The sequence below is a fragment of the Centruroides sculpturatus genome, unplaced genomic scaffold (assembly GCF_000671375.1).
Source record: "Centruroides sculpturatus isolate CEXI.00-Female unplaced genomic scaffold, Cexi_2.0 scaffold1273, whole genome shotgun sequence".
Taxonomy (NCBI): domain Eukaryota; kingdom Metazoa; phylum Arthropoda; class Arachnida; order Scorpiones; family Buthidae; genus Centruroides; species Centruroides sculpturatus.
Window position 1 is genome coordinate 129760 of NW_019385646.1, and position 12615 is coordinate 142374.

At 30.1% G+C, this 12615-nt stretch overlaps 2 protein-coding genes across 3 annotated transcripts in view; both read left to right on the forward strand.

Annotated features, from left to right (window-relative positions):
• Window positions 1–12615, forward strand: part of LOC111640856 — a 25841-nt gene that overhangs the window by 3897 nt on the left and 9329 nt on the right. The window contains exon 1 of one of the 2 annotated variants that reach the window (XM_023386930.1): window positions 2210–2353. The exons of the other annotated variant lie outside the window; for it this stretch is intronic. The gene's annotated coding sequence lies outside the window, so the exon portion shown is untranslated. Of the gene's footprint in view, window positions 1–2209; window positions 2354–12615 lie in introns of those variants that run through there. 2 annotated transcript variants of the gene reach the window in all.
• Window positions 4984–12615, forward strand: part of LOC111640861 — a 19944-nt gene continuing 12312 nt past the window's right edge. The window contains exons 1-4 of the mRNA XM_023386936.1: window positions 4984–5014; window positions 5343–5654; window positions 5720–5810; window positions 9061–9234. Coding sequence (XP_023242704.1) covers window positions 4984–5014; window positions 5343–5654; window positions 5720–5810; window positions 9061–9234 — 608 coding nt within the window. The remainder of the gene's footprint in view (window positions 5015–5342; window positions 5655–5719; window positions 5811–9060; window positions 9235–12615) is intronic.

The following is a 12615-nucleotide window of genomic DNA, read 5'->3' on the forward strand; positions in this document are numbered from 1 at the left end:
CTCTATAATTTAACCAAATTATTTTTAAGGTAAGATGGAACTTAAAATTCTGTATATCTATATGTTATCTATGTAAAATAGTATTTAGGAGTAGTATAGTTTATTTTTATAATGTAACTTTTATTAACACATTTTTACACCATAAAACATTTTTTAAAAACTTAACATTCACATCCAAACTAAAAATATAAGATATATATAAATAAAATTTACCGACGTTACAAAATTGTCTTCGTGTTTCGTCGTTATAAACACCAGTGACATTCAAAAACAATTTTCAGTTACGGAGATTAATGTGACTGGAGAGTCGGCACCTCCTCGATGCCTTGTCAGGATAGACACCACCGGATCTTGCTTGACCCGAAGCCGTGGCGATTTTGAAATAGGTCACGCGAGCGGCCGAGTTTTACTGAGCGATCTGATTCGGGATGGAGTGAGAGAAAGACAGCGCACCGGAAGTGATTCCTTCAGAGACTAGATAGCTATCATAACAACTGTTTAATTAATGGGTAACGATGGGAAATACAATATGTCGATAGTTTCGATAGTAAAGTTTAAATGAGCGTTCTCGAGAGAGAGAGTTTACAATAGTTCGCGTGGCGATAAATACCTGGTGGAGTTTGATTGATTCTTAAATGGATCTTAAGGTTCTCGACTTAATCTAAGTTCTGGTTCTGGCAACGACGTTAGTCAAAGTTATAGTTAATCCGACGTTAAATTAGGCATTTAATAAGTCCATTTGGCGATGCAGATAATTCACATAGGAGGCACGTAATAAGTCCATTTGAAGTTAATCCAAATAGGAAGCATAACACGAACGTGATGCGTGGGAGCTGACGACTGTAACCATCGGAGGAACGGCTGCGACTGCCCCGAAAATCGGTCTGTTGCTATATTCACTTGACAAACTTGCAACAATAGGTCGGAAGGTTATGTGAAAGCATCCTTTAGCCACTGAGAACTTGCTAAGTGATTAACTCCCAGGTGTGAAATTTGATATTTAATTCAACGATAAAATGGTATCGTTAAAGATTTAGGTCAGGCTGTAGTTAAGTAAACAATGCTGAGTCTCACACTATCTTTTTTTGAGGCTACTCCTCCGCAATAAAATGCAAAATGGATAAACTTCTGGCGATTATGCCAATACAATACTATAATTTACAATAAAGTTCATTCAAATTAAAGACAACTTTGTAGCTTCGGTAAATTTTATTTATATATATTTTAAATACAGTCAGCTAAAATTTAATTTTAAAAATAAAAGATTAGAAAAAATTGAACTATTATTTTTTGCGATAATTCTTGATAATTTTCAGAAAACATATGGCTTGAGAATGTACATAAGTGTAACCATACATTAATGCTTATTTGTATAAATACCGTTATGAATATTATTTAATATTGAATTATATTATATCATCAAATATATTTTTCCTTTTCTTACTCACTGGAAATTTTTATTTTTGGTTTTTGTATTATTAAGTTTTTATGTCACTGCTTTAAAATATTTTTATTTAGTAAATATTATAATAAATAAATAAATATAATTAAAATATAGAAGATTCTTCTCCAGTTGAGTTGTATATTACAAAGAAAGTGATTCTGTACTGTACAAAGGGATAGATATATGAGAGGATAGATTATTATGCTGTTATTATTATCTTATAATTGAGATGGGTTGATAATGATAATAATAATAATAAGCACAGAGCCCAAACGATTAAGAGTTGAAATTTGAAATTTGGTACACAGTAAGCACGTCATGAAAATGTACACTAAGAAGGGATTTTCTAAAATTTTCTCTCCGCAGGGGAGAGAGAGAGGGGTATTAAGTATTACCCTAAATTCGAATTTTACTGTACTATTTTAGATACGGATTTTGCGGGAAATCGAACATACTTTTATACCCATCTAAAAATTTTGTAATTAGTCTCGAAAGATGGTGAACCTAATTCTTGCACCTGGTGAAAATAGGAAAGATCGGCCTATAATCTAATAATCTTAATTTTATGTATCGTTACTTTTTGCCGAGCAACGCCGAGTTCATTTGCTAGTTGGAATATAACAGAGAGAAAAATAATTTATTTATATCTCTCAAATATATAAATATTCAAAAGTAATATCAAAATAAGTTTTGAATAATTCTCGATTATTCAAAAATAACTTCAATCTAATATTCGAAACGGAGTGTGAAAAGTAGTACTACAAGTCAAACACAAAGCCGAAGCGAAGGTGCTAATGCGCAAACGACTCAGTATTGTCGGAAATGCTGCAACACGCCACATTGAAAACTTACCCGCTTCCAAACATCAACGAAACAATTTCTTAATTTCCTGTTATCCGTAAACAAGTAGTAAGTACTACACTTTTCGTTATTAACGTTCGGTTAAAATCAATCTAAGAATCACTTGCTGCTAAAATTGTGTACAGATGATGTTTGCTTTCTGTGTAATGATATAATTATAGAATACGTCTACTGTTATTCTGTTTGTGTTATTGCAAGTAGCTTTATCCCTTCGATATTTTTAAATGTTATGTCATAAATGTCTCGTAAAATTTTTAGCATTCAAAGTTATCTATAAATAACTGATAGACATAAAACCTGTTTCGATTTAAGTTACTTTCATAATTAGTTTTATGAATTTACACAAGCAAAAAAAATATATAAATTAGATATAATCTACAATGTTAAAATGATCATAATAAATTCTGTAGATAATCAAATGTTTTATTTAACTATATTAACTTATATATTTTATATAGTTAACATAATAAATAAATTTTTAATTTCGGAATTTTCGCATAACGTTTTAATATTTTATTTATTTTTCTTATTATTTTTAAGTGCAAGAAAGTTAATTTACATGTATTTCAGGCGCCATTACTTGAGCGTCTCTCCCTTGAACTGGTAGAGGTACTAAAATTGACTCAGGCATGAATTGAAAAAGATTACATTACAGTAAACGAATGACTTTTACTTTTGTAATTTTTTAAAATCCGTTTTACTAATTATTTAGAATATATAAGACAATTTTTTTTAACGTTTAAACAGATAAAATGGAACTTGAGCTATTTATAAATATAGAAATAGAAAGTAAATTTCGAAATCATTCAATGTTATTAGAAAGGCTAATTTTATTTCAAGCGTAACTGAATGATATGATGTTTGAAATTTTATTCTGAATTGAGGTTAACGGTTACTAGGTGATTACACATTGATAAATATTTGTTCTATAAATTTTCTTTACAATTTTTCTTTCATTTTATATAGACTCAGACTCTTAGCTATGGAAGATATGAGGTGGCTAAGCCCTCGGCTTAATAGTGACCATATGCAGTATATATAATATGCTTTCACTTTCATCACATAAACTTAGGCTACCGTTACTTATTTTTACATTTGAACTGTAGTTATAGGCCTAGTGCTGACTGAAACAAAGCAAAATACCAATTATAATTTTCTCAGTTTGCCTCTTTAGCCCTCAATGACTTATTCCTGGCTACTAGACTGTATAGCATTCTCAATCTTATGTTGTCAATAACGGTTCCTAAAGTTATCTTCTACTTGTAATAAATTTAATAATTTTAAGCTTTCCCAAGTCCAGTAATGGAATTAGAAAATAAATGAAAAGTTAAAACTATTTTTATGATAGCTTATTATTTTACTAATTATAAATGTCTGTGATTGTTTTTAAATGTAAACATTTAGCAACGTGATTATATTTATAATGTTAAATGTAAAAATTTTTTTAAATAAAATTTATTTGAATTTATGAATTGTATTCATAAAAGTAGTAATGAATCCAAATAAAAGTTTATAGACATTTATATACTTCTATATCGTAGTGTTAATGACCTACTTATTAGATGTCATTGCTTCTCAACTGGCAAGAATACGCTTCGTATTTACTATAGTTCAGAAAATAGTTTAAATTACTTTGAAACGTTGATCATTATTCAGATTGTAATAAGTTAGTGTTCTAAGCAAATTAACTGTTGTGAAAATTAAAAGTACTTATACTAAATAAGCGTTTTAATTTAATTAATCGGTTCTGTTTTATACAGATACTGTTTAAAATGAATGGCCTAATTTCCTAGAAATAACCCATAAATTGGATAATTTCCTAGTAGGCCTATTCTGAAATTTACTGCTTAAAACAAGGAATAATAATAATAATTGGAGAAAAATAATCAATAAAAAATGTTCATTAATTGATTAGTGATCCTGCAGAAATAATTAGGACCTGTGTGCGCTTTTTGGTGGATAAAACTGATTTTCACAAAATTACAGTAAGCCGCAATTTTTGAATGATTATGTATATATCAATATTTTAACCTTCAAAATTAATATTTAACTTTGGATGATCTTAGAAGGAATATCTAAATATGTAATTTGAATGTATTCAAATATTAGATCCATTAAATGGTATTTAAATCTTAATCTGTAGTCTTAGAAATTTTATTTTATCGCAAATTATTCAGCTTTCATCTATTACATTCCATTAATAGATAATAATTATGCACCTCACAGTTTAATTTTAAAATCGCTTTTGTCTCGTCAAATTCGTAACTTGTTTTAATGCTTATTATATAAATAATTTTAAATGCCAATATAGATAACTGTCTTGATAATTGATATAATACTTATATTTTTCTAGTTAAAAAGTTCAATCATGTCTCCTATTTAATGTCATTATTGCATATACACTACGAGTACAGTTTCAATATATGTTTTTAAAATTTGTTTTAATTTATATTTATTATTAGTTTATTATTAACATCAGCCCACAAAAATATTTAATTTTTTTCAATATATTTATTATTTTAACTTATGCCTTCATTATGAAAATAAACAAATCAAATTTTTATTGTGACGAAAACTATTTTTGGTAATTTGAAAATAGGTTATCAAATTGTCTAGTATTTAAGTTTGATAATTAGGAGATTTTATTTTTAATTAGTTTATATACGGTAACGCGACACATGGGTGATCTGCCGAGGAGAATGCCACTCGGTATGATCTCTTAAGAACCAGTAACTACACTCTAAATAGTTTGTGACACTAAATAGGAGCCAGTTTCGGCTCCTATTTAGATGTCACAAACGTGAAGAAAACCCGAAGAACTCCATCTGGCCATTCCGTTGACGAGGTGTGAACCCACGACCAACTAACTACCAGTGTTTAGTGGTTTTATCCAGCCTTAGTTTTATTTTAAACTAACTTGTAAATTAGTTTTTAGGAATAATTTTTTTAAACTTATCATTATCATTAAACNCTTAATTTGTAAAATTATTTTCGTTATTAAATGTAGATGCAATAAGATGCTTTTAATTATTCGTAGGTGAAGAATTCTGGTATTTTTACCAAAATTACGAATTACCCGTTGAGATTACATCTCTTCCCGTCGTTATTCCTGATTACAACAACGATGGAACCTCAGATTTAGTTGTGGCATTATCTCTTAATTCTACTGAAACATTAAAAAATAATCTGATCGAAGTATCAATGGCAATTTTATCGGGCCGAAATGGAAAAATGGATACTCATATCGTCATTCAACATTGCTCATTACCAATTGATAAATTACAGTTGTGGAAAAGAAATAAGAAGCAAACTGATATCCTTTTTTATTGCGTAAATGATGATGGATTCGGTAAGTTTTACAATTTAAAAAATTTCAAATTTATTTTTGTATTTAAATTTTTTCATTATTTTTAGGGAATTTATGGTCAATATCTGCTGAAAAGTTAAGAAGTATAGCTTTAAAAGAACTGTCTCAGAACTCGTCAGATTTTGAGAGAATATTGAAGTAAGTACAATTAAGCATTTTTAACGTGTAACTTAAATATAATTTAATATTTTATTACTTTATATTTATTTTTAATTGGTTTTAGTTTAAATTATCTAAAATCTTAAATTAANCTTTTGTGTCTTACTGTAATGAATTTTTTTCTTGAAAATAGTTAAATTTAAATCACTTTTCCATAATTAATTAATAAAAGTTGAATTATTTTGGTTGTTAAGATGTAGTGTGTTTCGAAAGTTTTTCTAAGGTAAACTCTTTATATCCGTTTATTCTCACCATCAGTTTTAGTACGACTTTTACACATTGCAAATATATGCTTCAATCGACTCTAGCTTCGAATGCTTTATAGTTCGAACTCTAAATTCGACAAAAATTCGTTTAGCAGTTCGAACGATGCTTCAAAGTTAGAACTGCGCGTGCAATGGAAAAACTGCACTCGAAGCTAAATGTAATCTGATGTGCTCCCAAGTCGTCTCTCCTCGCTCTTGCGTTACGCTCGTATGATTTCAGTGCTTTTTCGCTTTATTTTTGATGTGTTTGCTTATATATTTTGTGTGTTGTTCGTCGATTTTTAGCAATTTTTTCCTACAATTTTTCTTTGCGACAGCATTTGGACGCTTCGTACGTTCTGTATCCTTTTGTTCAAAATTTACCGAACGGAACTTTTTAAATCACATTTGACATGTTTGAGGCATCTTCCCCACACACATTGTGAATTTTATTCTGTATGTACTCTACATATGTAACTTGGTAATATTATACATCGAGAATGACATTTCAAATAAGGTTGATTGCAACGAACTGATTGATAATTTCCCAGCTCAAAAAGGACAAAAAATGGAGATATAAATTTTGTTTAAATGGTTAAAAAGTTCACTAAAAACTCGGGCTAGAATTAGTTTATTGGAAGATTTATGATATTTTTTATTTTATATGTTCTTCCGTTTCTCTTGTATATTTCTAAACATTTTTGTTCTAAATTTTGATTTAAATATTTGTATTCTATACATGGAACGTATCTGTTCCATTTTCGTTTTTTGACCTGATGATGGCCTGTTAATCGGGCTGAAAACGTTTGGTTTTCAATTATATTTTTCTTAGCAACAAACTAAGGTGTTTCATTTTTGTGTTTATTTGCTGAGCACTTTTATTAAACTGTGTCTATTTCATTATTTTCTAGCAGCTTTTATAGCAGAGGAAAAGTATGGCAATCAGTCAAAAATGATCCAAAGATTTTTATAATTTTGGACTCGAGACTCTATTTAATATAATTTTGAAACTCTCAAATTTGATTTTTTAGCATTTTTTTAAACATCAAAAAAATGCTAAAAAATCAAATTTGAGAGTTTTTCTTTACATATGTTAATGTGTATNGAGAATTGCTGAGAATCAAACAAACTGTTTTCAATTTGATCAATTTTCTGGAACGTTTACAATTATTCTATAATCGAACCAATATGCAATAACAAATTCGAATTTAAAACGGTTCGAACATTTTTAAAATCGAAATAGATAAAAATATTTATAACAATGTCTGAAATGTTATTAATTTAATACACCTAAGTACTCAATGAAAACTAAACGTAGTTGAAAACAAAAAATCGCATCTAAAATAGTACGGTAGAAGCCGTTCTTTCGGTTAAGCCTTAATTCTCTCTCTCTCCCCGCGAAAAATCCCTTCTTAGTGTGCGTTTTTATGACGTACCCTAACTGTGTACCAAATTTCACCTCTTTAGGTTCAGCGGTTTGCTCTGGGCGATGATGAATCAGTGAGTCAGTCAGTCAGGACAAGTAATTTTATATATTTAGATAATTTTACAAAAGGACGCAATAAAAACAGATCAACTTTAAATTAAAATACATCTTTAAATGGAATTCCTATTTAGATTATTCCATCAGTATTACAATTACAAAGTAGTTTTTTGACATATTCGTTTCCGATTTTAACATTCATAAAATTTCTAAAATTCTTCTTTATATATATACACATTGCAAATCATTAAAATAGATAAAAATCATCATCCTCTTCTTAATAAAAGTTATCTCCTAAAATTTAAAATCATCGTAATTGACATTCCTTATAATTAGGCACCTAACGCTTTGGATAGTGACTGAGCTTACAATTACAAATAACCATTTACAGTAAAAGACAAGAAGTTTAAACACGAATAATCTGTTATTAGTTTGAAGCTTCTGTAGATCAGTCTCGCTCATTTTTCATGTAATTTATTTAAACAAATAAAAACTTAAATATAATTTATATAATTTACATTAAACTCCTTCAATACCGGGGTGGATGCTTATCAGCCACCATCCACAAGGACAGGTGCAATAGTCGAGTGGCACCTAAAAGGACCATACTAGGTCCTTTACCTTCCTCTCCGTACTTATAGCCAAGACCGGGCTAGAGACACAGGTACACACGTCCCTATCCAGACATTTTGATCGCCATAAGGCCGCGATATACTGTAATGATACTGGGCAGATGGGACTTATTCAAACAGCGCGAGAAGTATATGGACTGACGCCGGTGCCTATGAATATAAAGGGAAGTGGATAAGTTCTATTGGTGCCTCTGGAAATTTCCCCATTTCCCGATGGCTCATCCATCCCCGAATGATGATATAAGTGCAAAACAAACTTGTTTAATTAAGGAACAGGTAAAAAACTGTTGGAGCTGCTGTATGATTTGATATAGGCCTATAGTACATCTTCCTAAGTTGGAAAGTCTTCTAAAGAGAGTGACATTGGTGAACTAAGCGACAAATTACGGAAACTATCCAGTTACTCCTGAAATGTTGTGAAACACATCGGTTGGATGTTGTTCGCGTCACAAATGGAGCCTATATTGAAGTCCTCTAAAGGGAAAAGTTAAAAAAACTGTTGGAGTGCTGGATGATTTGGTATACATATAGTACATCTTCCTAAGTTGTTTGAGCATTTCCTTAATGAATTATAAATAAACCAATCATTTATAAATAAATGTACTTTCACGATGATACATTCAAATATATCAGCCTGTTTACATTTATTTACTAGCACATCAATTCAATAATATTTTAAAGTAATTCGTGTATTTTTCTTAATGAGGCTTGCAAATTCGAAATACGGGTCAACATTCGATGATAAATATTGCGTATCCCTGACAAAACTCTCAAAATTAGAGTTATTTTTATGTTATAATGATAATTTATTATTAGTAGAAGTTGTAGTAGTAATAATAATAATAATAATGTGATTTGAATACATTTAGAATGGAACAACCAGAGAAGAAACAATCTAAACTTCATTATCTTGAAATGGAAAAGAAAGATTCAAACGGACAAGACATTTTGGTTGCTTGGAATGATGGAAACATCGCCTTATTAAATGGCGAAACTAAAGAAGAAAAGTGGATAGGTACAACCGATAATCATGGTGATATTAAGTATGTATTATATGAATATTTGCATTTTTTAAATGTTATTAAATAATATTCCAAATGTAAAATATGCAATGAATGCAACGAAAGGGTTTGTGAGAAAGGTTTCTAAAATCTTTGAATTCGATTTGTGAAAGTGAAATACTGAAAACACAAAATGGCGCGGAGGCCGAAATAAATATATGGAATGAAAAAAGCTTTATTGGAATTTAATGAGGAGACTAATAGGCTTAAAAACTTCCTAATTTAAATATATTCTAAGAGGTAGTTTTAAACAAGAATGTATAGTAGGTTATTATTATAGATGTTAATAATCAATAGCATCGAGGTAAAATTTCCTAAAAGATGCGCTGCTGCTTACTGTTTGTTTGTCATCTTAGTCATTCTTATATCTATCATATAAGATATTTTTAAGATATACAAGGTGGTTAGAATTAAACTGACGGTACTCAGATACGCGTGGACGTCTACTGAATCGAGTTGATTGAATCTTGGTACACACGCAATGCAGATCATTGGAAAGAGATTTATGGGGAAAATTAGTTGAAATTTTCACCGCCAGGGGAAAATGTCGCTCTGTTCAGTCGAAAACGTATCTTTCTGGCTATGGGTTATTTGAAGAATAGTGTTTATCAGAGGCATGTGCACTTTGTGTCGGAGTTGAAGGCCAGTATAGTCGACACGTTTCCTAGATTGTTCCTGGAATGTTACGTGCTGCAGTTCATAACGCAGTTTTACGATTGCATCATTTGGTCGACAGAGAAGGATTCTACATTGAGCACATACTGTAATTATGTAAAACGTAATTTTAATTTTATAAAATTTCGTCCACTTGCCTTATAATTGTCATCCTTGCAGAGCCACATTTTCTCCTCATGGTGAAAATTTCAAGTAATCTTTCCCGTAAATTATTTCCCTTGATCTACATTGCATGTCTACCAAGTTTTATTTGATTCGGTTCACTAGAGCCGGCGCCACGCATATCTGAGTGCCGTCAGTTTAATTCTAACAACCCTGTATAATATTTTAGTAGTATAAATGAATGGCATATGAATAGCATAAATGTCTCAATCCTTTTTATAAATTTAGAAAATCAAATACATTCTATGTGAGGAACATTTCATACGTTTTTCTAACAATATATTTTTTTTTTACTTTAAATCTTTACAGAAGTGAATTTTTTTCATTTTAAATTTTATGTACAATATACAATGCACAAATAAGTTTATATGCGTCGACGTTTTGATTCGTATTATTTCCTAACAAAATAAAATAATATTTTTGTAAAATTGCTCTTATAGTATCAGATATAATATAGATTAAATTTTATACCAGATATAATTACTTGTTTTTAGATAAATATATATTTCATTTTTAAGAGTATTATTTTTTATCTAAAAATAAACTTGTGTCATCGAACTTGTTCATAAAATAGGTCTTTCATTGTTGTGATAAGTTTTGTCACGTTACAGACTTCACTTCTATCTTGGAAATATATAAGATCTATTTTATTATTTGAACAATTTTCGGTTTTTTCGAACTATTTTTTGAAAGAATGATAATATGTTTTGCATAATCAGTTTTATAAAGCCCATTAATAGCCTAGAGCAGCGATTCCCATCCCGGGGTACACGATAAGTTATTTAGGGGTACAGAAAGAAGTTAGTTATTATGGCAGATAAAATAATATATTATGTATCACAAACTAATAGTATTAAAAAATTATTAGGTAAAAAATGTTTCTTGCAATAATCACAAACTTTATTATACATTTCAAAACGCAAAAATAGAAATAAAAACTTATGCTGCCGATTGTACAATGCAACAATTACATTTATTGATCTGTTGATCAATAAATGTTGCGCAGTCGGTCAATGGTACAGTAGTGGGGATACCATTATGCGTGATTAGTGATTATGCTACGGACTTTTGTGGTAGGGTATGTTACCGTTATTATTATTACCTCTCAACAATATCCCTACGTGTTGTTTGAAAAAAGTATTTTTTTTTGTTTATAAAAAGTACTTTTTATTGTTACTGTAGGAAGGAAAAGGACATAGCTAGTTTCTCCAGATTTTCTCTATAAGCGGTAATTTTTTTCATTATTTATTCAGTATTTTTATTAATTTTTTATTGACAAGAGTATGTATTGTTTATAAAATCGTATTGCCTTCTGTGTTACCAGCTTAGAGGTATGAAGGAGTACATGTCAGAAGTTGCAATTTGGCACAGAGTATTAGGTGCCCAAATCATGCGCGCATAAAAAAAAGACTTGTAGGTACTCAGAGGACCGAGAATCGAGTCAAAATAAAATTCAAAGAAGCGACACTCTCTACAAATAGGCAGTGCAAGATTTTCGCATGCGTTGCTGGTTGGGAAGTTGGAAATGCCACGGGGGGGTACGCTAATGAAAAAAGATTGGGAACCGCTGGCCTAGAGGATAAAACCACTGACCGTTGATTGGTAGTTGGTCGTGGGTGCACTCCTGACCAATAGGCTGGCCGTGTATAATTTCCTGGGTTTTACATCGCTCACCTAAATAGGCATAGGGTCCGCAGAAAGCTTGGAGACAAATAATTACATCTATAAATTTTTATTTCATTTTTTGAGGATTTCTTCATGAGTAGATTATAGAATACAGTACTGCATTAAATCGTCCTAAGCTCGAGTGTTTAAGATTACAAGTCCTAATCACTTTTACGATTATAATTTGTGGACTTTTTACTCGATTCTATGGAGAAGCAAGTATCCTATTTGTCTTCTCTGCGGATGCCCATGTCAAACTGTTTAGGTATCAGTTTTTTCATAGAAAGTCCTCACAGGACGGGTTTTCATCTTGGCAGATCGCTTCATTCCATCAATCAAATTTTTAAAGTTTAAATCTAAGTTATTAAAATAGAAAAGAAGAACATCCGAATTATGTTACTCGTCTTGTTAGGTGTATTAATACTTGGCTTGGATGTCACGCCAACAGTTATCTCAATCAAAACTTTAGACTATGAGTTGTTAAATAGAATTAAACGAAATATTTTAATCTTGCAAGCGCTCAACCAGTCGCAAGCTGTCATCTTACCGGAAGACCCAACCCCATGTAAGTTATTAAAAATTCGAATATCACAAAATGGTGTTTACATTGCAAGAATTGTAATTAGTTTACAGTTTTATTAGGATTTATTTGAATTTTTTTATGATTTATCTACCAAAAATTAATTTAATTCTATGTAGATTTAGATTAGAATTGTAAAAAATTTTTTCTGGCGCATTTTTTAAAATGATTTACATTCTCATAGAATTGTGTACAAAATAAAACTAAAGTAGCTTAGAATATTTTTATTTTACTAAAAATCAAATATTTATGAACCATGATAAAAATAAAACTTGCAATAG